This window comes from Sciurus carolinensis, chromosome 6 (assembly GCF_902686445.1).
Source record: "Sciurus carolinensis chromosome 6, mSciCar1.2, whole genome shotgun sequence".
Classification (NCBI taxonomy): Eukaryota; Metazoa; Chordata; class Mammalia; order Rodentia; family Sciuridae; genus Sciurus; species Sciurus carolinensis.
In genome coordinates, this window is record NC_062218.1 from 97,429,042 (window position 1) to 97,456,690 (window position 27,649).

The 27,649-nt window shown below is 38.0% G+C and overlaps 1 protein-coding gene across 3 annotated transcripts in view; it reads right to left on the reverse strand.

Annotated features, from left to right (window-relative positions):
- Nucleotides 1-27,649, reverse strand: part of Sil1 (SIL1 nucleotide exchange factor) — a 247,861-nt gene that overhangs the window by 78,861 nt on the left and 141,351 nt on the right. For all 3 annotated transcript variants that reach the window (XM_047556173.1, XM_047556175.1, XM_047556174.1), the window contains exons 5-6: nucleotides 26,693-26,792; nucleotides 5,016-5,207 (exon numbers count right to left, since the gene is read on the reverse strand). In XM_047556173.1, coding sequence (XP_047412129.1) covers nucleotides 5,016-5,207; nucleotides 26,693-26,792 — 292 coding nt within the window. The remainder of the gene's footprint in view (nucleotides 1-5,015; nucleotides 5,208-26,692; nucleotides 26,793-27,649) is intronic.

Consider the following 27,649-nt stretch of genomic DNA (forward strand, 5'->3'; position numbering starts at 1 on the left):
TCTCCACATGAATAGAGGTTTTGTTTGCTCATCCATGGCTGTAGTTCCAATGACTAGAATAGTGCTGAGCATAAGTTAGATATTCAATAAATAATCTCTGAATCAATAAGTATGATTTTATCAGGAAAAAAAAAAGTTCCTGAAGTAAAATTCCTCTGTGACTTTAAAAAACCATCTGGGCCTACTTTGTCTTCTGTTTGCTGCAGGGTATGTAAAATGGTGGAATGAGACAAATGTCATTACCCTATGTACATGTATGATTACACAAATGGTATGAATCTACACCGTGCACAACCACAGAAACGAAAAGTTGTACCCCATTTGTGTACAAAGAATCAAAATGCAGTCTATAAAAATAAAAAAGTAATAAATAAAATTAAAAAGTCATCTGGGTATCTGTGCTAACAAGGTGGTACCCCAGATCTGAAACAAGGGCCAATCTAGGCTGGGAAGTCTGGTCTGCCAAGCGGTCCCAGGCCAAGGCCAGGACTTTTCTGCCTGAATCTGTCCTCAAGAGGAATGACTACTGAGCTAAAGCCTGGCAAACAAGGGAGATTCAGAACTGAATGCTTTGCTGACATTAAATGCCTTCCTTCCTCACATGTATTTTAAAATACATGAATTTACTGCCTATTCTTTGATCATTCTTGCTCTGGGTTTTCCAGATAGAAAACCATGGCCCAGAATCCTGTCATCTCATTCCTGGGATGGCCACTTATCAAAGCTGGTATGAGTTCCTGGCAGAGCGGCTGGCAGCCACTCTGTTGCCCCAAAGCAACACAGCCCAGAATCACAGAGGTTCTGTTCTAGATTCAATTTATCTATATTACTACAATAATAATTCAGTGTAATATAAATGCTGACATTTATATAAGCACTTTAGCCTTTTAAGGTGTTCTGTCATTTTTATTTTACTGGCAGTGAGAAAGAAGTGTCATTCTGCCCATTTCACACCAAAAGCTGGGTCCTCCCCAGAAACACACAGAAGATGGCATGAGCAGAGCCCATGCGCTCCAGCTCCACATCTGTGTGGAGAGCCAGAACTTTTCTCAGGATGCCTTCAGGATGGGGTCCGACAGGTGGATAGGAATACAGGGAGGGAGTGCATTAGAAAGGAGATGAAGGGATCTATACCAGCACTCAGGAAGGAAGGAGAGAATCAGAGCAAGGACAAGATAATAAGAGAACAGGAAACAGAGAAAGGGAGAAAAGGAGGTAAAGAATTGAGGCATCACATGAGGAAAAACAAATATACTTCCCCAGGGTAGATAAAGTAGACAAGGGTTGTTTCTTATAAATAACTTACAAGTTGTTACCACACATAAGGTTTTGCTTTTCACATATCTTATTTTAATAATTTAAATATGGCTGTGAAGAATCCTTGGGCAGATGCAGTTCAGGTCCTTGAAGCCCATGGTTCCTTAAGCTTCCATTCAGAAAGTCTGGAATGGGAACAGATGGAAAAGTTCCTGGCTAGAAAAGTCCTCACTGCCTCAAAGCCAGTACTACATCACCTCAACACTCCCATCACAAGTAGATATCAGAGCTGAGCCAAGTCTTCTGGAAACTCTCTGCGAAATCATAACTTAACACTGGTACATGGAAGACTGATGGACAAGTCCAAGCTAAGGACTTTAGACTTCCAATCAAAATGAATATTTATGATCCTCTGCCAACAAAGAGAGTTTTGGCCTTAACTAGTAGAATAGTTCCCACTATGACTTCAGGTTAAGTTTGGTAATGTTCACCCCTCCCAGTGACCTTTGAAAGTAGAAAGGGATGTTACCCTAGGACTGATGCTGCCAGGTGACTAGAGAAACTGCAGAAGGAAAAAAACTTTTATTGGGGCACTGCTAGCCCAAGTCTCTTGAGTACTTATTCATACCTAGGTAAGATAAGCTCCCAGTCATGTTGGTCTTTTCTAGGCAACTAATTCAGTTATCTATAGAAATCTGATATCTAAACATGCATCCAAGTATACTGAAATGAAAATAAATAAAAGCTGTAACATCAGAGCAGTACTGAGCTGGACAATAAACCCTAGATCTTTAATCCTTTACCTCTAACAGAAAAACTGTGGGAGTTTTTATTTCTTATCCTAGAGAGAAAACTGGAAAATTAAAAAGTCATCCAGGGAAAGAGACCCCGGGTTCATTTTTTTGTTTTTGTTTTTGCTTTTGTTTTTTATCTAAGAGGAACATAGGCCTGCTATTTGAGGCCTGAAAAGAGTTATCAGTAGAGAAAGAAGATGAAGAAGCTGCCCAATAATTCCTGTAGATATAGTGCACACTCATCATCCTCTTTCACCACAGAAGTTGGCAAAATCCCAAACAAAGAAAAACTATCTTTTTAAGTTAGTTCATAAAGAACACAGACACAGGTTGGGGATATTGCTCAGTGGTACAGCACTTGCCTAGCATGTCTAAGGCCCTGGGTTCAATCCCCAACACCACAACAAAACAAAACAAAGACAAAGATTCTATAGTGCATGGAGGACACTGAGGATCTATACGGATCCCAGACAAGACTTTGACTACTATTACATAGCCCCTGGGCTACCATCATTCCTAGTCTGGATCACCCACAATAGCCTCCTATCTGGTCTCTGCTTCTATTCATTCCCCTTACCTCCAGTCTAATTCTCAACATGGCAGCTGGAGAGGTCCTTTTAAAAAGTAAGTCAGATTTTTCCATTCTTCTGTTTAATATTCTCCAAACTTCACTCTTTTTCATGGTTTATAGTAAGTCCTCCATGTTCTTCCTCCCACTATCTTTGAGCTTCATCTGCTTCTCCTCTCCCCCTTTTCCCTACTCCAGATATACTGACCTTAAACATACTAGGCATTGCCCACCTCAGGACTTCTGTACTCGTTGCTCCTCCTGCCTGAGATGATCGTTCACAACATGGACAGATCCTACCCTGCTCTCCTTTTTACTTTTCTATAACATAACTACCTTCAACATATTTTTTTAAATTTTTTTATTTTTTGAGAGGAGTATCAGGGATTGAACTCAGGGGCACTCAACCACTGAGCCACATCCCCAGCCCTATTTTGTATTTTATTGAGAGACAGTGTGTCACTGAGTTGCTTAGTGCCTTGCCATTGCTGAGGCTGGCTTTGAATTTGTGATCCTCCTGTCTCAGCCTCCTGAGCCACTGGGATTACAGGCATGCACCACTGTGCAGGGCCTCAACATATTATTGAGAATTTATTTATTTGGTATGTTTGTCTGTCTGCCTGTACTAGAATGTAAGCTCTAATTTTGTTCACAGATGTATCTCAAGTGCCTGAAACAAGAAACTTGAAATTCGTTTCTTGAATAAATGAATGGCTTTTCTTGGCTCCTTCTCTTTGCCTCCACATATTCCCTTTTGAACTTCATTCAAAGGGGACCAAGCCAGGCATGGTGGCACATGCCTGTAATCCCAGGGACTTGGGAGGCTGAGGCAGGAGGACTGTAAGTTCAAGGCCAGACTCAGCAACTTAGTGAGGGCCTAAGCAACTTAGTGAGACTGTCTCAACATAAAAAATAAAAAGACTTAGGGATGTGGCTCAGTGGTTAAGTACCCCAGTGGTTCAATTCCTGGTACCAAAAAATAAAAAGGGAAGAGGAAGAGGAAGAGGAGGAAGGAGAAGAGGGAGGGGGAGAGGGGAGAGAGGAGGAGGAGGAGGAGAGGGAGAAGGAGGAAGAAGCGGAAGAGGAAAATGTACCAGTTTCCTGTGATAAGCAGAGGGTCAGATTAGAGGTTGAAGGAAAGCTTGTTGCTTTCCCAGCTCTAGCACTCACTAGCTGGATGATACCAAGCAATTACATTATCTCTCTCTGCTTCATTTTTCTCAGGTAAAAAATCGGATTAGCTGGATGTGATGGTGCATGCCTGTAGTTCCACCTGTTCAGGAAACTGAGGCAGGAAGATCATGTGGGCCTAGGAGTTTGAGACTAGACTGGGCAGTATAATGAGACCCTATCACAAAAACAAAAAAAGCAAAACAATGGGATAAATAGTATGCCTGCTATAAAGCAAATTATGGAAGTCAAAAATTAATGTGTACAAAACACTTGAAGCAGTGTTTAATATAAAATAATGATCAATAAATATTAGTTATTAGAAGTCTGAGCAGTTATTTTTCCATGTTGAACTCTCCAATTGTTTTAGGATTAAAGCTAAAATCATGAAGAGCAAGATATTCCCAACCTTACCTCTCTGACTCCCCAGCTTCTCACTATCTACGCTAGCCTACCCCTGGCCACTACGCTCCAGGCACTCCAATCATTCCCAGGCCCTCAACCTCACCATGTTCTTCTCTGCCCCAGAATCTTTGTACTCTGCCTGAAATGCTCTAATACAAGGACTGGCAAACTTTCTAAAAAGCTTGACAGTAAATATTTTTGATTTTGTGAGCCATACAGCTCCTATTACAATTACTCAATCAGTGGTGGGTGTGTACCAATAACGCTTCATTTACGAATGCAGACATCAAGTCAGATTTGGCCCATGGGTGGTAGTTTGCCATCCCCCATTCTAGTGCCTCCTCTTTACCTAAACAACTTCTAATCATGCTTGAATGCTCAGCCTGAATGGCTCTGGGAAGCCTCCCTTTATTGCCCCTGACTAGGTATTAAGTTCAACTATGATATACTCCTGCATTACCCTCTGGAGTCTTTATTACAATCTTAAATTACCTCATTATTTAATTGTTAATGTGTTCATTTGTTCATATTTAACTATCTTTCCAGACTATAAGCTACAAGGGACAGGAACTACAGATATTTTACCTCTGTTGTATCCTCAGTGTTGAAAAAATAAAGGTGGTAACAGTGCAAATGAAAAAAAGGTTGGTCTGGTCTCTAAGAATATATCTAACTACAACAAACACTGACCTATATTAAAAACAGTCTATGCCCTGGAAGAGAAGCAAAGATGCTAATGCCATTTTCTCAGGGCTTAGGACCAGAGGTTATTTTTAGAGCTGTTAATGTAAAATTAGACTATGGACAAGGAAATACAGTACCTGATGGACATAATACTCAAGATCAAAGAGTGCAGCAATTTTTTCTTCCAGGCTGGAGCTGGAACTGTTGAATTTGTTGATCAGTCGTACCATTATCTGCATGTCAGTTTCAATGACAACATTCAGCTCATCAAACTCCTTTTTCAGTTCCTCAATGGGACGGAAGAAACGCTTTACCTCAGCCTGTCTTGCCTGAGGAGAGCAACAAAGAGATGATCAATTTAATTGATTGGAGACACCTCCCAAGACGTCTATGGATGTCCATCTTTAAAGAACTGCTTGCAATCTGTACTATCAAAAATCCTAATACTTTCTAAAGTGCCAGAGAAAAAGAACCCTCAGAGTCTACCCATATAGGCCTTTGCTCTAAAAGACATTCAAGATTCTCCCAGGTTCACTTCATGAAGTCTGACTTCCAGGGTTCAGGAAGAATGAAAAGTCTTCCTGTTGTAATAGTAACAAGGTAGGGAAAGAAACACAAGTTTACCTTCAAAACTAACCTCACACGGGATGATTGAGGTCTCAGGAAAAATAATATATACCATGGTTTCCCTCTTTCCACATCAGAGACTATCTTGGCTTCACCCTACTCAACCCAACAATATTTTAGGGAAACCCGGTTATAGAAAACTATAGGTATAAACTGTCAGAGGAGGAGCAATTTGTTGATGAAAATTAAATCACCATCATTACTGTCAATCTAACCACAGGTGTACAATTCGTTCAACTGTTTGAAATGGCTAAATTACTATACGTATACTCAAATCTCAAACAATTTTCTCTTAATCCCTGCCCACCCCAAAGATTTTTAAAATGAAGTTATGTTGGAGGTGAATAAAAGACTTTAATTGGATATTTTATATATGTGGCACTCCATTTTCTTACCAGTTTTAGAGGATAATCTTTATAAAGACATTCTTTAGGTCACAGTGGTTTATGTATCTATCCTCCAAGAAGAATTAAAAGGAATGAATATTTATAAAAAGCAGGATGATGAGCAGCTGTCAGCTTCAAATTACCCTTTTATTACCAATGGGTTTCTCTCCCCAGTTACAAACACTCCATAGAAACACCAACCAAAGACATAATCAGCCTCTCTTAAAAAAGACTGATCTCTTGGGGCTGGGCATATAGCTCAGTTGGTACAGTGCTTGCCTCAAATGTACAACACCCTGGGTTCAATCCTCAGCACCACAAAGCCAACCTGAGTAATTTAGCAAGCCTCTAAGCAACTTAGCGGAGACCATGTCTCTAAGTAAAATATATAAAGGGTTGGGGGTGTGGCTCAGTGGTTGAGTACCCCTGGGTTCTATCCCTAGTACCCCCCCCCCCAAAAAAAAGACTGCTCTCAAAAAACAAAAACAAAAAAAAGCAAAAAAAAAAAACAAAAACCTGAGCTCCTAGCAGAGCAATCACATCTATGGGGCACCACACCCTGATTCTCTGAGCTAAAACAATATGAAATGCTCTCCCTGAACCCAGACAGAAGATTCTGGGTTGCTGCCAAAGCCAAGTAAACAGGTCTGGGAAGGCTGAGTCATTTTCTAGAGCTATGGGATGATAGGCAAGTAAGCATGATAAGAAACTAGTAACCTCTACCTCCTAAAGATTATGGTGCCTGGCCCTCAAAAAGGCCTTTAAAAAAAAAACAAAAAAGAATGGAAGAAGAAAATTTTTATTTTGAAGTAATTATAAACTCAGGAAATTACAAAAATAGTACTCTTTATCCAACTTTCCCCAGGGGTAACACTTGCAAAATGATAGTTCAGCATCAAAACCAAGAAAAGGACATAGGTACAATGCCGTTAACTAAATCACAGGCCTCAGTCAGATTTTACCATTTTTTACATGTTCTCATTTGCATGTCGGTACATATGAATCTGTACATTTTTATTCAAGCTCCAGACTGTAACCACAGAACGACCAGATGTGGAACTGTTCCACCACCACCAAGCAACTCCAATGTGCAACCTCTTATTCCCCTGCCCTCAGCCTTCGGCAGTGCTGAGAAATGAAGAGGGCTGTTTTTAACGCTGAGCTATAACCCCAGTCCTTCTTATTTCTTCCTTTGAGACAGGGGCTCACTAAACTGCTCAGGTTGGCATCAAGTTTGCAATCCTTCTGCCTCAGCCTCCCAAGATGCTGGAATTAAAGGTATGTGCCATAGCAGCTGGTTGTACAAACTCTTAATAAACATACCTCATCCTCTCACTCTCCTCCCTCCCATCTCCATGACCTGGCAACCACTATTTGTTCACCATCTCTATAATTCTGACATTTGGAGAATGTTATATAAATGGAACCACACAGTCGTAACCTTTTAAGACTGGTTTCTTTCATTGAGCACAATACCCTTGAGATTCATCCAAGTTACTGTACATCAATAGTTCACTTCTTTTTATTTTTATTAAGTAGCATTCTATCATACAGATGCAATTTGTTTAACCATTCACTGCTGAAGAACATCTGAGTTCTTTCTAGATTTTGGTCATTATGAATAAAACTGCTATGCACATTTGTATTCAAGTTTTTGTTTAAATATATATTCTTTTTTTCTCTGGGATAAGTAGCCAAGAGTGCAACTATTGGGTTATATGATAAGCACATGTTTTGTTTTATAAGAAACTGTCAAACCTGTTTTCTGGAATGGCTGTTCCATTTTACATTCTGACCATAAACGTGTAAAAGATCCAATTTATCCATATCCTGACCAATATTTGGTATTATCACTTTTTTATTTTACACATTCTAATAGATACATACTAATAACTCACTGCAGATTTAACTTAATGGCTAATGATGTTAAACATCTTTCCACATGCTTCCATTCATATATCCTCTTTATTGAAATGTCTATGTACTTACCCATTACCTAAGTGTTGTTGGTTTTTACTGTTTAGAGTGTTCTTTTTATATACATGTTTTAAACTAGGGATTGAATCCAGGGGTACTTAAACACTGAGCCACATTCCTATCCATTTTTATTTTTATTTTTAAATTTTGAGACAGGGTCTCACTAAGTTGCTTAGGGCCTCACTAAGTTACTGAGTCTGGCTTTTAACTTGTGATCCTTCTGCCTCAGTACCCCTTCCCCCAGCCACTGAGGTTGTAGGCATGTGTCACTGGGCCCCGTTAGAATTCTTTATGTATTTTAAAGCTCTTTGTCAGATACAGACAGTCCTTGCTTTGCATGCATATGCACCAATTTCAAATAATAAAGTTTAAATAATACCAATATCCCCAAATTACTCAAATTTCAGTTACCACAGAATATTAACTACAAGTAACTACATAAAGTACTGACTTTGCTGCTAGCTTTTCAGTTCCAAAATCACTATATATATATTTTTTAAATGTTTATCATGATCAATGATTGATTACATGACTTCATTCAAAGTCTGTCAGTGACTGGTCACTGCACACCTGTTACTCAGTTCACACACTGATGAAAAGGACATAGTTATGTGGCCTCCTCATCTTCCATGAACCCATGTGACATTCTACAAAGATAGATGATTGAAAGAAAGTTGACTAGCAAAGATGAAAGTGCAGCAAAGAAATGAAAAGTGGTAACTTTGGCAGTAAATTTCAAATGAAACATACATGGAGTTGTAAAAGAAGAGAGGATTGTTGGATGTTGACACTGATGCTATTTGATAATCTCTAGATATGTAGCCATAACTTAGCAAAGGCAAACTTCAAAACATAAATTAATAAAGTGATAAAAAGGATGATGTGACACTAGCAAAAAAACCTTCATATCACATTATAGGAACTCAGAAATTTCACAACATTGAAAGTACAATGGATAAAAATGTTGGTAGCTGATCCAAATGATTATTCACCAACCATAGAAAAGATGTTTGCTCTATGTCACATTATATGATGAAAAGCTAAGCATTGTTCAAACTGCTCTTTAGTAAGTTTTTTTTTGTTGTTTTACAAAGAAATAAAAACTTTAAAATTCTCAATGTTTCTAGTGCTTTCAATTACAATGCATTAAGTAAATACTAGAATTACTACTTTTTAATTTCTGTATACATTTATAACTGACAGCAATGTGGTTTTTGGTGTATAGCAAAAAACATTGAAGGTCAAGGAACAATCATAATAAGATTGCTCTACAGAGTTTTAGCTGGCAGTCATTTTTACAGTCCCATGTGATAACAAAGTGAAGACTGTTGGTATCAATTTCTCAATATTTTCTAGCCAGAAGCTTCTTTTTCTCTTTCTTTTTCTTTCTCTTTCTCCTCCCCTCCCACCCCGGGAACCAGAGATTGAAACCAGGGGCACTCAAACACTGAGTCACAATACTCAGCCATTTTTTAGATTTTATTTTGAGACAGGGTCTCACTAATTTGCTGAGGCTGGTCTTAAGCTTGTGATCCTTCTGCCTCAGTCTCCCAAGTTGCTGGGATTATAGGCATGTGCCGCTGTGCTAGACAACAGTTTATCTTTCTGACAATTTAATGTGATCATTTGCACAGCAAAAGTTCTTAACTTGGTGAAATCCAATTTATCCATTTTTCTTTCGGGGTCTGTGCATTTTTTGTCATGTCTTAAGACCTCTTTACCTGGTCCTAGTTTCCAAATATTTCTCCTATGCTGAATTTTAAGTCTTTTTTCCCCCCAGTTTTACATTTTACATTTAAATCTATGCTTTTTTTGAATAGGAGTAGGTTTAGGAATAAGTTCATTTTTTTGCTTATGGATGCCCAGTGTTTCTTGAGAAGACTGTCTTCTGTTGAATTGCTTTGGCACTTCTACCAGAAATCAGTTGGGTGTATTTGTGTGATTCTATTTCTGGGGTCTCTATTCTGTTACATTGATCTATGTTTTTTTTTTTTTTTTTTTTTTTTTTTTCTCTCTCCACCAATACACATTGTCTGCATTACCGTAGCTACAGAATAAATGTAAAATCAGGCAGAGTGATTTCTCTTACTCTTTTTCAAAACTGTGTTAACTATTTTATTTCCTTCATCTTTCTATATAAACTTCAGAATAAACTTATCTATATGTATAAACAATCCTGCTGGGATTTTGATAGGAATTCCATTTAACCTATAGATCAATTTGAGGAGAACTGACATTTTTACCGTGTTGACTCTTTCAATACATGAACACGGTACATCTCTCTACTTATTTAAATCTGCCTTGATTTAACTTCATCATCTTTCATCAATTCTTAATTTTCAGCATATAAATCGTATACATGTCTGGCTGCATTTATTCCTAAATATTTCATTTTGGGAGAAACAATTATAAATAATATTTGTATTTTTAGTTTCAATTTCCACATATTCACTGCTAGCATACAGATATACAACTGATTTGCTTTGGTTTTGTATCCCTTGTCCTAACTGAACTCATCAATTACAGGACATTTTCTGTTTTTAGAAATTCTCTGAGATTTATATGTAGGCAATCTATGTCATGTGAAACAGGGATAGTTTTATCTCTTCCTTTCCAATCTATATGCCTTTTATTTCCTTTCCTATCTTACTGCATTGGTTAGGAATGTGCTGCATGAGTAGTGGGTGAACTTTCTTACTTTGTTTCTGATCTCAGTGGCAATGCTGAATATGGATGCTCTTTACCAAGTTGAGAAAAATTTCTATTTCTAGTTACTGAGTTTTTATCAGAATGGTTGTTAAATTCTATCAAAGGTTCTCTGTGCATAAACAGATATATGATGAGATGATTTTTCTTCTTAAGCCTGCTAATATAGAGGGTTACACTAATTGGTTTTTGTATGTTGAAAGTACTGCATTCATGTAATAAAATCCCACTTGGTTGTAACATATAATGCTTTTCATAAATTACTAGATTGATTTACTAATGTCTCGTTAAGAATTTTTTTTCTGATATGTTCATGAGGGATATTGGTCCACAGATTTTTTTTTTTATGTATTTCAGTTTAGTTATCATTGTAACACTGCCCTCATAAAATAAGTTGGGAAGTGTTTCTTTTGCTTCCATTTTCTGGAAAAGATAGTGTAGAACTGATACTAATTATTTTTAAACATTTGGTAGATATCTCCAGTGAAATTATCTGAACCTAGAGACTTCTTTTGTGGAAGAAAACGGTTTTCACTATAAATTGAGTTCCAATTCAGATTAGGGCAATTAGATTATTTCACATTGAATAAGTTTGGGTAGTACATACTTTTAAAAGAATTAGACTAGTTTGTGCATTTGTGAAATTTATGTGCATAAAGCTATTCACAGCATTCTCTTATTTTCCTCTTAATGTCTGAGGATTTGTAGTGATATTCCTGGTTTCATTTCTGATATTGGTAATTTGTATCTTGTTTGTCCTTTTTTTGGGGGGTACCAGGGGTTTAATCCAGGGGCACTTAAATACTGAGCCATATCCCCAGTTCCTTTTATATTTTGTTTTAGAGACAGGGTCTTGCTAAACTGTTTAAGGCCTCACTAAATTGCTGAGGCTGTCTTTGAACTCAATCCTCCTGCCTCAGCCTCCAGAGAGCTGGAGACTGGCTGATTTGTCAGTCTTTCTGGAGGTCTATCACCATTCGGTTTTGTTCATTTTCTCTACTGTTTTTATGTTCCCAATTCCACTGATTTCTGCTCTTTATATTTCCTCCTTTTTGTTTGTTATGAGCTTATTTTGATCATCTTTTCCTATTATGTTGAGGTAGGACCTTATATTATAAAGTTGAGACCTATATCTTCTCTAATATAAGCATTTAGTGCTACAAATTTCCCTTTCAGCTTCAGATGTATCCCTCCACTTTTAGTAAATTATATTTGGCTCAATTTTTTTTTTTTTTTTTTTGCAGTACTGGAGATAGAACTAAGGACTTCATGCATGCTAGACAAACACTCGCCCTCTGATTTACATTTCTAGCTCTATATTATCATTTCTTTTAAATATGTTGTGATTTGTTTCATAACCCAGGATATAGTCTTGGTGTATATTCCATGAACATTTGAGAAGAAAGCATATTCTGCTGCTGTTGGATGGAATGTCCATATTATTCAGCTATTTCTCATCCTTACTGATTTGCTCTCTAGCATTTCTACCAATTCTGAGAAAAGGGTATTGAAGTTCCCAACTATAATTGTGAATCTTTTCCTTCCTTTCAGTTCTGTCAGGTTTTGCTTCAGATACTTCAATTTACAAATGAAAGTTGGATGCATACACATTAGGATTATCATGTATTTTAGCAGATTAAACATTTTATCATTATGTAATATTTCTGTGGCTAATCATTTCCTTTTCTCTGAAGTCAGTTTTATCTGATGTTAACATAGTTACTCTTCATTATAATGTTTTTAGTTGTAGATGGATACGGTATCTTTATTTTTATGTGGTGCTGAGAATCAAACCTAGTGCCTCACACATGCTAGGCAAGCACTCTACCACTGAGTCACAACCCCAGCCCTAGCCACACTTGCTTTTTAAAAAATTAATGCTTGTATGATATGCTTACCTTATTTCACTTTCTACCTAGCTTTTTATCACTATATTTGAGTGGGTTTCTTATAAAAAGCATATGTTTGGATAATTTTTTTTAAATCTATTATTATTATTTTAATTGGCATTTTTAGATCATTTACATTTTAATATAATTGTTGATATTTCAGAGCTCAAGTTTGGCTTTTTATTTTTTGTTTTCTGTTTCTTCCCTCTGTTTTTTTTTTCTTTTCCTGCCATACTGTAACAAGGCAAGGTACATGATGTAGAATTCCATTCTGGTTTATCTACATGATATTTTGAGTATATGTTTATATACTTTATTTTATATTGATTGCTCTAAGCATTATAATATACATAAATAACCAATAATCTATTGATATCAGTAGCTTATTACTTTAAGTACAAAAAACTTATCTCCAACTATAATACTTTCCTCTTTACAACTGTCTTTAAAATATCTCAACAGATGCTCGGTGGCAAGGCGCATGCCTCTAATTTCAGTAGCTCAGGAGGCTGAGGCAGGAGGATTGCAAGTTCAAAGCCAGTCCCAGCAATTTAGCAAGTCCCTAAGCAGCTCAGCAAGACCCTGTCTAAAAATAAAATATAAAAAGGGGTGGGGATGTGGCTCAGTGGTTAAGTGTCCCTGGGTTCAATCCCCAGTACCAAAAAAAAAAAAAAAAACCTCTCTACAGACTGAGAAACAGATTAAATGATAGCTCTATTTTTGCTTCAACGATTAAACAATTTTGAATACTCAAGAAGTGAAGGCTATCTTTTTCCCCATTTTTAATTCATTTCATGTTTCTTTTTTCCTGATGTTCCAAGTTTCCTTCTTTGTGTGTGTGTGCGTGGGGGGGAGGGAGAGGAAGAGAGAGAGGGAGGGAGAGAAAGAGAGAGAGAGAGAGAGAGAGAGATGATGGGGATTGAACCCCGTGGCACTCTACCACTGAGCTTCATTCCTAGCCCTTTTTATTTTATTTTGAGACAGTCTCAGTTGCCCAGGCTGGCCTCCTACCTCAGCCTCCTAAGTAGCTGGGATTACAGGAATGTGCTACTGCTCCTAGCTTGTTTTATTATTTTTTTCTTTTCATTTGGAGAATATCCTATAGTCATTCTATTAGGGTAGGTCTGCTGATAGGAAATTTTCTTTTTTTGTTTATAGTGCTGGGAATTGAACCCAGGGCTTTGCACCTGCTAGGCAAGCCCCCTACCACTGAACTATACTCCCAGTCTAACAAATTTCTTCTCCTTCTTCTCCTTCTTCTCCTTCTTCTCCTTCTTCTTCTTCTTCTTCTTCTTCTTCTTTTTAATGTAAATTTAATTCTTTCTATATAAGACACACACATATATAGGTACAAAAGAGTGTTATAGCAAAATACATTAAGTTATTCTTTTTAGAGCTTTAAAAACCTTAATTTAAAAACATAATTAAATCTTACATGGGAAAATTATAAGATGAAACCTACAACAAAGTTAAATGGACTCCATAGGATAAACTGAATGAAGTCAATTCCAAGGTGCATCACAAACTTGAAAAACGTGCCACATACTTATGGCCTCTATAGTTTCAGATGGAAAAATTCACTATCATTCAATAATTGTTTCTTCTAGTTGTTTTATTTTCTGTTTTTGGTTTTCAGAAGTTGGACTGTGATGCACCTTGGGATTTACTTCCTCAGTTTATCCTAAGGAGTCTACTTAGCTTCATGGATCTATGGGTTTAAACCTTTAATCAAATATGGAAGTTTGTTAAAAACTATTTATTTTTCAGTTCCATGTTCTTTCTTCTCTGTCTAGAATTCCAATGACACAAATGTTAGAATTTTTGTTGTAATCCTAAAGGTCCCTAATGCTCTATTTTTTCCCCATTCTATTTTTATGTCTATTTGGATTTTGTAATTTATGCTTATGTCTTCAAGTTCACTGATTCTTTTCCCTGTCATTTTTTTCTGTAACTGAGCCAACCCAGTGACTTTTGAATCTCAGTTATTCTGTTTTTCAGTTTTATTCAGTTTCCCCGCTTATCAATGATTTCAATCCCCATGCCTTCAGTTAGTCACACAGTCAACAATGGTACAAAAAATACTAAATGGAAAATACCAGAAATAACAATACATAAATTTTAAATTATGCACTGTTCAGTGGATAATCTCATGTTCATGTTGTCCCACTCTCAAACATGAATCATCCCTTTATCCAGGATATCTACACTGAATACACCATCCACCTGTTAGTCACATAATTTTTATATAGTATATAATTATAATTGTTCTACTTTATTATTGTTAATCTCTTCCTGTGCCTAATTTATAAATTAAACTTTATCATAGGTACGCATTTACAGTAAAAACATACCACCCATGATTTCAAGCAACCACTGAGTGTCTTCGAATATAACCTTAATAAAGGGGGACTACTGTAATTCCATTTGTTTCTTTTAAAATATCTTAAAATTTTTTTTTTTTTGCTGAGGTTTTTTTCATTTGTTTTCAGAGTGTTCATAATTATTTGCTGAAGTAATTTTATAGCTCCTTTAAAATTCTTACAAATAATATCAACTTATGAATCATCTCAGTGTTGGCATCTGTCTCAGTCAGTTCAGGTTCTTATAGCAGAATATCAGAGACTGGGTGGTTTAAACAATTTGTTTCTCTCAGTTCTAGAGACTGGGAAGTCCAAGATCTAGATGTTGGCCAGTTCAGTTGACCTCTTCCTACCTTGAAGATAACAATTTTTTACTTGTGCCTTAATCTGATTCAAGAAAAAGTGCTAATCTCTTGGTGGGGGGGGCAGGTACTGGGGACTGAACCAGGGGCACGTAATCACTGAACCACATCCCTAGCCCTTTTTATTTTTTGAGACAGGGTCTCTCTAAGTTGCTTAGGGTCTCACTAAGTGGCTGAGGTGGGCTTTGAACTTGCAATCCTCCTGCCTGAACCTCTATAGTCACTGGGATTACAGGTGTGAGTCACCATGCCCAGTTCTTTTATTCTTCTTATAAGGACACTAATCCCATCATGGGACCCTATACCATGACCTCACCCATCCTAATTACTTTTCAACAGTCCCATCTCCAAATATGGACTTCAACATATGAATTTGGTGGGAACACAATCAATCCATAACAGTACCTACTAATTTTCTTTCCTAATTCAAGTTGTGATTTTCTTGGTTCTTGGGAAGATGAACAAATTTCAGTTATATCCTGGATATTTGGAGTATTAATTTGCGAGACTCTAGATACTATTTAATCTTCTCTTTTAGTAGGCAGTCACCAGTTTTGGTTTTAGTGTGATGGTTCTGGCATACTTATGTGGGCTGTGGCTCCAATAACAATTTGGCTTACATGGCCTTCAGTGCTCTTCTGGTCTGCTTACTTTGCAGAGGCTAATCTAAAAATCTGGGCAGTGTTCCACACTGTAGTTCAGTTGTCAAGTCTTTTTCTGTGTTAATTCTGGTCAGTTTCTTATGGGAGTTATTAGAAAGTATGTCTAGGACTCTGTATGCAAATCCCTTTCTTTAGCTCCTTGCCAAAATCCTACCCTCAGTCTACAATTGGAATAGGAAATTGCCAGTCACCACTGAATGCTGGACATTGGGAGAAGAAGTCTAAGCTCCTCCCTTGACCCCTAATGACACCACCCTGATGGGGAATCAAAGCACTGCCTCATTGGTGCTTGTCTGAAGTTGACAGTTCATGCTCCTCACTTGCCCCACTGACTGTACCCCAGAGAGAGAAGCAGAATGCTGCTTCACACTGCCTTTTGCCACCATGATGGAGGTGAATAGACTCCCCAGGCACCCCTACTGATACAACTTCGTAAGGAAAAAGTGAAAAAACATCGTGGTGCTATCAGGCAGAGAACAGACATCCTTTGCCTGGTCTCAACTGACACAACTCTAGCAGGATAAATAGCCTGATACTTAAGGATAGAAAAATCAGCATCCATATTTGGCATTTCCTAGTACCACATCAGTTAGGGAAGCAGAAAGTAGCCACTGGGCAGAGGACACAAGTTAAGACTCTCTTTTCGGCTCCCACTGACACCACCTTGGTGGAAGCAGCAGAGTAACTTATTGTCAATGGGATGAAGTACAAGTTCAAGCTCCCACTCGGCTTCTGCTGATACTGGTGGAGGAATCGGAAGAATCAGAGTACTGCTTACTATACCAACATGCAAGAGGAGGAAGTACAGACTCCACACCCAATTTCTACTGGCAGTATGTGTGTGTATATGCGCGTATGTTTGATTTCCAGGGTCTTTGGCTGGATTAGGATAGATATCATCAAAAAGGTTTTTAACCTGTAGACTACCCTTTTTCTGGGCATTTATCTAGAAAGAGCTGGCTTTTCTTAGACCTTTTAAAAATCTGTACCTGCTGGCATTTCCAGAATATGGAATTCTCCAGGGTTAAATGTGGGATACAGAGGGTAAAAAGAAAACCCATTTCACTGCCAAGTCATTCCTCAAGCTCCAAGGTCCCTACCAAATCTGCCATCTTCTCACCATCTTATAGAGGTTTTCTATATTTGCTTCTAGTGATACATTCAGGGCTTTTAGAAATCATTTAGTGGAAGGACTAGGAAAAAACAAACCTTCCACTTCTTTCCCAGAATCAAAATCTTAAGGGGCTGGGGTAAAGTTCAGTGGTAGAATGTTTGCCTAGCATGTGTGAAGCACTGGGTTTGATCCTCAGCACCACATAAAAATAAATAAATAAAGGTATTATGTCCATCTAAAAATTTTTTTAATTAAAAAAAAAAGTTTCAAGAGATCCAAGATGGCAGACTAGAGGGAGGCTACATTCCTTGTCGCTCCATAACTCGGGTTTCAAGCAGAGGATATCTGTTTCTTGGTGAGGCAGTTTTTGCAGCTTATCGATCCCCTGATGTTTACCCCATTTGTCTACTGTGATCACCTGTAGTCTGCCAGCATTTCAACTACTTTTTGAGTGCAGATTGCTCACTGTCTGGCACCTACCCTCTGCCATTTGCCTGCCGTTTGGCTGTCCATCGCCTACCTTTCACCGCTGGAGGTTCACCTCCCGATCATTCAACAGCAGTAAGCAGACTGACCACAGACTGCCAGTGGAGCACCAGCTCCACTGCTGTTGCCTGGAAGTTCATTGGCACAGTACCTGCAGGTTTGGTTACACTTGGCTGCCGCCACTTTGAGACAATAGCCAGGACTTGTAGGACCCACGGCCAGACTGACTGAACCTGTCTCCAGGATCCCTCAGCCCAACCAATCACTCCCTGCCTTCAGGGCCCTCAGACCAACTGACTGCTCCCCACCACCAAGACCCCCAGACTGACAGATTGCACCCTACTACCAGGACACCCAGACCGACTGATTACACCCCACCTCCAGGATTCTGCAACCAGACGGACAACACCCCACCTCCAGGACCCCTGCCCGACCACCCGCACCCCACCTCCAGGACCTCTAGCTGGCCATACCCACACCCCCAAGCTGCAGCTCAGCATTTGATAACACATTTGGAAGCCAGAGCGGCCATCCTGGATAATCCTGGAAGCTGTGTCTCCCATCTTTAGGTGGGGCAAATCTCATCCTGAGATTCCAGCAGGACTTTCCAGGTACCACTCATATATCAGGCTACTGAAGACTGGGAGGTTTGAAGACTATATGACGGTTATAGAGTAGATTTTTTTTTTTCCTTCTTGAAAATTTTAAGTTTTTATTTCTTTACTTTTCTCACTCTCTTTTCCTTCTGTTTACCTGTTCCCTCAGAGTCTCTTTCTCCCTTTTCCATGCTAACAACTGACTTCTTTTGATTACACTATCACTCTTTCTATGATCTAGAACTTCTATATATTCTTTTCTTATCCCATTAACAGCTACATCCTACACCCCTCCACATTCTCTATGTCCTCCATTAGAAACCGTAGACTTCATTGCAAATCTATCTGTTATACTGAAGATAATAATTGAACTCATTCTGTTTATTATGACAATATCTGTACCGTCCTCATAGGGGCTATTTGGTTTCGGGATGCATACTGTCTGAACTGGGCACTGCTAATATTGATCTCCCCCTTGAAGAAAAGTGACCCATAGGGTCACTATAAGCCTATAAGGGGGAAACTGCAATACCTCAGATCTGCATTCCTAGAGGGGAAGATACATGAACAACATGAAAAAACAAGGGAAGAAAATGATCCAAACAAAACAAGATTCTATATTAACAGAATCCAGTGACAGTATGATAGAAGAAATGTCAGAAAAGGACTTCAGATTATACATGATTAAAATGATTCCTGAAGCAAAGGATGAGATAAGAGAGCAAATGCAGGCAATGAATGATCATACCAATAAGCATCAAAAGAGCAACTGCAGAAAGCAAAAGATCATTTCAACAAAGAGATAGAGATTCTCAATAGAGATTCTCAAAAAAAAAAAAAAAAGAAAGAAAGAAAGAAAAAATGGAAACCCTTAAAATGAAGGAAACAATAAACCAAATAAAAAACTCAATGGGAAGCATCACCAACAGATTAGGCCACTTGGAAGACAGAACCTCAGACAATGAAGACAAAATATTTAATCTTGAAAATAAAGTTGCCCAAACAGAGAAGATGGTAAGAAATCATTAACAGAACCTCTAAGAACTATGGGACATCATGAAAAGACCAAATTTCAGAATTATCAGGATTGAGGAAGGGACAGAAATACAAACCAAAGGAATGAACAATCTATTCAATGAAATAATATCAGAAAATTTCCTAAGCCTGAAGAATGAAATGGAAAATCAAATACAAGAGGCTTACAGAACATCAGATGTACAAAATCACAACAGATCTACACCAAGGCACATTACAATGAAAATGCCTAACATACAATATAAAGATAGGATTTTGAAGGCTGCAAGAGAAAAGCATCAGATTACATATAGGGGGAAACCAATACAGATATCAGCAGATTTCTCAACCCAGACTCTAAAACCTAGAAGGGCCTGGAACAACATATTTCAAACACTGAAAGAACATGGTTGCCAACCAAGATTCCTCTACCCAGCAAAACTAACCTTCAGATTTGAAGATGAAATAAAATCCTTTCCATGATAAACAAAAGTTAAAAGAATTTACAAATAAAAAGCCTGCACTACAGAATATTCTCAACAAAATATTTCATGAGGAGGAACTACCCTACAGGAAAATCCATTCAAAGGAGAAACCAAGTCAAGTTAAAAAACAAAAATAAGCCCAAAAGACTGGGAATACAAATCATATCTCAATAATAATCCTGAAAGTTAATGGCCTAAACTCATCAATCCAAAGACATAGACTGGTAGATTGGATTAAAAAGAAAGATCCAACAATATGCTGCCTTCAAGAGACTCATTTCACAGAAAAAGACATCTACAGACTAAAGGTGAAAGGATGGGGAAAAAACCTACCACACACGAGGACTCAGTAAAAAAGCGGGGGTTTCCATTCTTACTTCAGATAAAGTAGACTTCAAGCCAAAGTTAGTCAGAAGTGATAAAAAAGGACATTTCATACTGCTAAGGGAACCATAAATCAGGAAGACATAACGATCGTAAATATTCATGCTCCAAACAATGGTGCATCCATGTACATCAAACAAATCCTTCTCAATTCCACGAATCAAGTAGACCACAACACAATAATTCTGGGCGTCTGTAACACACTGCTGTCACCATTGGATAGATCTTTCAAACAAAAACTAAACAAAGAAACCATAGAACTCAATAATACAATCAATAACCTAGACTTAATAGGCATATACAGAATATTCCACCCATCAACGAGCGAATTCACATTCTTCTCAGCAGCACAAGGATCCTTCTCGAAAAACAGACCATATGTTATGCCGCAAAGCAGCCCTTAGGAAATGCAAAAAAATAGAGATACTGACTTGTGTTCTATCAGATCACAATGGAATGAAATTAGAAATCAATGACAAAATAAAAACCAGAAATTACTCCAACACCTGGAGACTAAATAGTATGCTGTTGAAAGAAACATGGATAACAGAAAACATCAGGAAGGAGATAAAAAAAATTTTAGAGATAAATGAGAACAACAATACAACATATCAAAATCTCTGGGGCACTATGAAAGCAGTACTAAGGAAAATTCATTGCATGTAGTGCATTCAAGAAGAGAATAAAAAGTCAACAACTAAGTGACCTAACATTACAGCTCAAAGTCCTAGAAAAAGAAGAACAGAACAACACCAAAAGTAGTAGAAGACAGGAAATAATTAAAATCAGAGCTGAAATCAATGAAACTGAAACAAAAGAAACAATTCAAAAAATTGACAAAACAAAAAGTTGTTTCTTTGAAAAAGTAAACAAAATAGATGAAACCTTACCTACACTAACAAAGAGAAGGGAGAGAAAACTCAAATTACTAAAATCTGTGATGAAAAAGGAAATATCATGATAGACACCACTGAAATACATAACATAATGAGAAGCTACTTTGAAAATCTATATTCCAACAAAATACAAAATACCAAAGACATCGACAAATTTCTAGAAACATATGATCCTTCCAAACTGAACCAGAAAGACATACATAATTTAAACAGATCAATATCAAGCAATGAAATAGAAGAAGCCATCAAAAGCCTACCAACTAAGAAAAGCCCAGGACCGGAGGGATTCTCAGTTGAATTCTACAAGACCTTCAAAGAAGAACTCATTCCAATACTTCTCAAAGTATTCCAGGAAATAGAAAAGGAAGGAACACAACCAAACTCATTCTATGAAGCTAATATCACCCTCATACCCAAACCAGACAAAGACGCATCAAGGAAAGAAAATTTTAGACCAATATCCTTGATGAATATAGATGCAAAGATCCTTAACAAAATCCTGGTAAACCATATCCAAAAACATTTTAAGAAGATAGTGCACCACGATAAAGTGGGGTTCATCCCAGGAATGCAAGGCTGGTTCAACATCCATAAATCAATAAACGTAATCCACCATGTCAACAGACTAAAGGATAAGAATCACATGGTTATTTCGATTGACGCAGAAAAAGCGTTCAACAAAATACAACACACCTTCATGCTCAAAACACTAGAAAAAATAGGGATAGTAGGAACATACCTGAACATTGTAAAGACTATTTATGCTAAGCCCATGGCCAACATCATTCTTAAAAGAGAAAAACTGAAAGCATTCCCTTTAAAAACAGGAACAAAACAGGGATGACCTCTTTCATCACTTCTATTCAACTTCATACTTGAAATACTAGCCAGAGCAATTTGACAGACTAAAGAAATTAAAGGGATACAAATAGAAAAAGAGGAACTCAAGCTGTCACTATTTGCTGATGACATGATTCTATATTTAGAATCCTCTATATTTAGAGGATCCAAAAAACTTCACCAGAAAACTTCTAGACCTCATAAATGAATTCAGCAAAATAGCAGGTTATAAAATCGACACACATAAATCTAAAGCACTTTTATACATAAGTGATGAAACATCTGAAAGGGAAATGAGGAGAACAACTCCGTTCTCAATAGCCCCCCCAAAAATAAAATACTTGGGAATCAATCTAACCAAAGAGGTGAAAGATCTTGACAATGAAAACTACAAAACATTGAAGAAAGAAATTGAGGAAGACCTTAGAAGATGGAAAGTTCTCCCATGTTCTTCAATAGGCAGAATTAATATTATCAAAATGGCCATACTTCCAAAGGTGTTATACAGATTTAATGCAATTCCAATTCCAATCCCTATGACATTTCTCATGGAAACAGAAAAAGCAATCATGAAATTCATTTGGAAGAACAAAAGACCCAGAATAGTCAAAGCAATCCTGGGCAGGAAGAGTGATGCAGGAGGTATCACAATACCAGATCTTAAACTCTACTATAGGGCAACAGTAACAAAAATGGCATGGTATTGGCACCAAAATAGACAGGTAGACCAATGATATAGGATAGAAGACATGGAGACATACCCACGTAAGTACAGTAACCTCATTCTGGACAAGGGTGCCAAAAACTTACAATGGAGAAAAGATAGTCTCTTCAACAAATGGTGGTGGGAAAACTGGAAATCCATATGCAGCAAAATGAAACTAAACTCCTATCTCTCACCCTGTACAAAACTCAACTCAAAATGGATCAAGGATCTAGGGATTAGAGACCTGAGACCCTTCAACAAACAGAAGAAAAAGTAGGCCTGAATCTCCATCACATCAGCTTAGGACAAGACTTCCTTAACAAGACCCCCATAGCACAAGAAATAAAAGCAAGAATCAATAAATGGGATGGATTCAAACTAAAAAGCTTTTTCTTGGCACAAGAAACAATCAATAATGTGAAAAGAGAGCCTACAGAGTGGGAGAAAATCTTTTCCACACACACTTCAGTCAGAGCACACATCTCCAAAGTTTATAAAGAACTTAAAAAAACTTTACACCCAAAATACAAAGAACCCAATCAATAAATGGGCTAAGGAAATGGGCAGACATTTCACAGAAGAAGATATACAGGTGATCATGATCAACAAATACATGAAAAAGTGCTCAGCATCCCTAGTAATTAAAAAAATGCAAATTAAAACCACCCTAAGATATCATCTAACTCCAATTAGAATGGCTATTATGAAGAACACAAGCAATAATAAGTGTTGGTGTGGATGTGGGGAAAGAGGCAAACTCATACAATGCTGGTGGGGTTGCAAATTGGTGCAACCACTCTGGAAAGCAGTAAGGAAATTCCTCAGAAAACTTGGAATGGACCCGCCATTTGACCCAGCTATCCCACTCCTCGGTTTATACCCAAAAGACTTAAAATCAGCATACTACCGTGATGCAGCCACATCAATGTTCATAACAGCTCAATTCACAATAGCTAGATTGTGGAACCAATCTAGATGCCCTTCAATAAATGAATGGATAAAGAAACTGTGGTATATATACATAGTGGAATATTACTCAGCCATAAAGAAGAATAAGATGATGGCATTTGCTGGTAAATGGATGAAGTTGGAAATGCTAAGTGAAATAGGCCAAGCCCAAAAAACCAAAGGCCAAATGTTTTCTCTGCTAAGTGCATGACAAAATATAACAAGGGCAGTGCGGGGAAGAGAAGAAAGAAGGAACTTTGGATGTTATAGAGGAAAAAGGGGTGGGAGGCGGTGGGGATGGAAAACAGTAGAATGAAATAGTATTACCCTATGTATATGTATGATTACATGAATGGTGTGAATCTACATTGTATGTGAAATGAAAATTGTATTTGAAATTTGAAATGAAAAGTTGTACCCCATTTGTGTACAATGAATCAAAATGTGTCTGTAAAAATAAAAAATATTTTAATTAATAAAAAGTGTGGGGCTGGGAAGATAGCTTAGTCGGTAGAGTGCTTGCCTTGTAAGTACAAGGCCCTGGCTTCAATCCCCAGCATTTGAAGGAAAAAAAAAAAAATGTAAGAAGGTCATATTTTAAAACAATTTGTAAGATATAGGTATACTCACAATAGTTGACACGGTAAGACAAAGCATCAGCTGGGTGTGGTGGCACACACCTATAATCCCTGTGACTTGGTTTGCAAGTTCAAGGTCTACCTCAGCAAGTTAGCAAGGGCCTAGACAACTTAGCAAGACCCTGTCTATTAAAAAAAAAAAAAAAAAAAAAAGCGGGAGCAGGGACTGGAGATATAGCTCAGTAGTAAAGCACCCCTGGGTTGGATCCCCAGGAACGCCCCCATAAAAAGACATAAAATATCAAGCAATATACACAGTAATAGAAGGATAAATGGACAAAATTCAAGACAAGATTTAAAATAATAATCCAAACGTGTTGGATGAGACAGAGCTTTTCTGAAAAACAACAAACTCTTTACCTAAACCAACTAAGGTACCCCCTGATTCAGTGAAACTTATACCCTTTTCTCCCAAATTATTCAAATCCATAAAATACAAATTTGAGGATATGGCCTATAAGTGTCTGTCAGTACTGTCTTTTTTTAAAAAATAATTTTCTTTAGTTTTAAACAGACATAATACCTTTATTTTATTTATTTTTAGGTGGTGCTGAGAATTGAACCCAGTGCCTCACACGTTATGTGAGTGCCCTACCACTGAGCCACAACCCCAGCCCCAGTATTGTCTTTATAAATAGCAAAAGTGCCATTACGTACCTAAAGACACCATAAAATATGGGTTTAAATAAGCTAAAAGTATGAAGACATCTGTACCCAGGAGCTTGAGACATTAAGAAACCCCCATACCTATTTCAAGTCAAGACAGGTTTCTACTGAAAATGTAAAGAAATTATTTGTCAGTCCCAGAGCCAGTACTAACAGCATGTTAGAGTAAGCTGAGTCAGACTAGGCAGACTTCAAATGATAGCAGGAGGACCCCAGGACCCAAGACCTCAATGAAGGAGATAACAACCTATGTTCTACAGACATAAGGGAAGCGTGCGACAGTCATAGCTCAGAAGTGGGCAACTTATTCAAATTGGCAGGCACTGGGATGTTGCACTTGGGGGTTGGCATTGGGATCCCATTGCAAGGAGAAAGTTTTTTTATTGCAAAAACCATAGCAGAGAACTTCAAGTCATTTTTTGCTTTCACATTTTTTAAATCTTTCCATAAATACTCATATTTTCCTATAATAACTGAATTATAAAAGGAAAATGCCATTACCTGAGGAAAGAAAATCCAATTGCTCTCATCAAAAAAGGCAAGAGAAGTGAAAGGGGTTAAGTGGGTCTTCTACCCACATAGAAGATAAAGAATCAAGAGAATGACTTTTATGTTCCCATTAACCCTGTATGGTGGCCCTAGTGAAGGGACAATGCAGGGGAAGGAGCCAAAATCCTGGCTGCTGGAACAACGATCACTACCATAGGCACATAGGCACACACATTCTCCTCTCCTGGCCTCACCAGTACCAGGTGGCAGGTTTGTTTTTTCTCGCCCCCACTCCCACACTAGCTAATGCATCTGTGGTAGAACAGAATGTCATGCATCACTTTCCTTCACTCTCTGCTGCCGCTGTCAACAGCCTGCTCCTCACCTTCCCACACCATACACACTATCCATGCAGGACATGTGATTCAGGTATGATGAGTAAAGATATGGAGATTTGGCATGCATAGGAACACATCTTAAACAGGTTAATATCAACGCCCTGCCAAAGGTTTTTATCTCAAAAATACTTAGTTCTAAAGGATCCAAAGGACCTAAGTAAGACTTCTTCCACTAATGTATAAGCAGCCAAGAGTTTAGGGAAGAGGGCAGAGAAGTAGATAAAAGAAAAAGAGACTGTGAGGAGGAAAAGAGGGAGGAAAAACTTTGAGAAGTCTCCAGAGTGGCCATCAAAAGAGAATTCTTTCAAGAATTGACAGGTATCTACTGGAAATGTAAAGAAATTATTTGTGATACTCCCTCACGATCCATCTAAAAGCAATTCTGTCTCCTTTTCATTCCCTTAGATTGTAGAGAAAAAGTTTGTTGTTGTTATTATTATTATTATTATTATTATTATTATTATTGACACTTTACCACTAAGCTACATCACCAGCCCTTTTTATTTTGAAACAGTATCTCACTAAGTTGTTTAGAGTCTACATTGTTAAGACTGGCCTCTAACTTGCAACCCTCCTGCCTCAGGTTCCTGAGCCACAGGGATTACAGACATGTGCCACCACAACCAGCATCTTGTAGAGAAATTTAGAGTTGGGAGAAACTTCAGTCATCCTCTTGATCCAGTCATATGTTTTATATGGAACCTATATGTTTATTAAGGAACCTAAGGCCTAGAAAAAATGCATTTGTTACATTATATATTCAAAGGACAAAGACAAAGACCCAGACTTCTCCCTTCCATGGGTTCAGTTCCACTGTTCTTTTGGGATTATTTGTGACTAATAATCACAAGTGAGGGGTTCTGGACTGTAATCTCTTTTCACCCCACTCATGTCTACGATAATGGAGAGTATGGCCACCTCTGCTCTGTGCAATACTTTCTTCAACCATGTTTTGGAAAGTTGAATCCTAATCTAACTAGACTAAAATGCTCCTAGCACTGTCTTTGGTTTTGTTTTGTTTTAAATAATGAGTTTCTAATTTGTCATTTAATAGTTCTTCATATTATTTTTAAAATATGATTATTCCATATCTAGTACAACAACTTTGGAAAACATGTTGCCCTCCTGTGCAAAAACACCAAGGCCATGCTGCAGGTTTATACTAACTGTAAAGAAGTCACATACCTTGTCTTCTTTTGAACCCTCCACCTCTGTTCCCTCTTTGAATTTGGCCAGTGCACTCTTGAGGTCCTGAGAAGTGTAGGTATTGGTGTTGATGTCCAATCTGTCCAAAGAAAAGTTGAGAGTCAAGAGAAAGGTACAATGTTCCTCAAGAAAGAAGGAACCCCCCTGACTATCTGGGCACCCAAGGTTATATAGGCCAGGTCAACACTTAGTATATTCTTATACCCTTGCCTTCAGTCAGTCAGGGGCCCAACAAGATGACTTTTCTGTGACGCCAGAGGAGGAAACACACAGCTAAAGATGGGATTACTTCTTGAAGGCAGAGGAAAGAGCACAGGACAGACAGAAGTCCACCTTTGACAGAGAGCTTTTAGCCAGCTGATAGGCAGAAATAAGCCTAGGATGTCTGTGTGATGCTGCTCTCTGAGCACAGGCCACGACAGGGCCTCCTGGAGGATACAGAGAAAGGGAGTAATATGAAACCTTATTTATATTCTTCTGGAAAGGAAGGCAACAGGGACCTGAGCTCCTCAGAGTGTACCTGACTTTAACTGACAAGGCAGTCTGACTTTATAAAAATGGATAGGTTTACACCTTAAGAATAACCTTTAGGCACAGAGGAAAAGCAGGAGTTGTGTGTCAACCTGACAAAGGAATGAATTTAGATACTGATGAGTAGAATCAAGGTTGGCCACCTTCCATAGCCTGCCTTCAAGGGGAACGAGTAATCTCAGCATGGCAGCAATCTCAAGAACATGTAAGAGACTTGAGTGGTATCCTCATAAAAACCCCTGAAGTTGATCCAAGCCACAGCCATTCATCTCGATTGGAGAGAAGGCATCAGTGGGAGGAAAGGGGCAAGGTTTTACCACCAGCACTCGGTTTAATTCAGTGAACAGTGGTAAGAACAAGGTTGATGTGGACAAATGGAGGTGTGCAAATGGAAGGTGCTTGGAC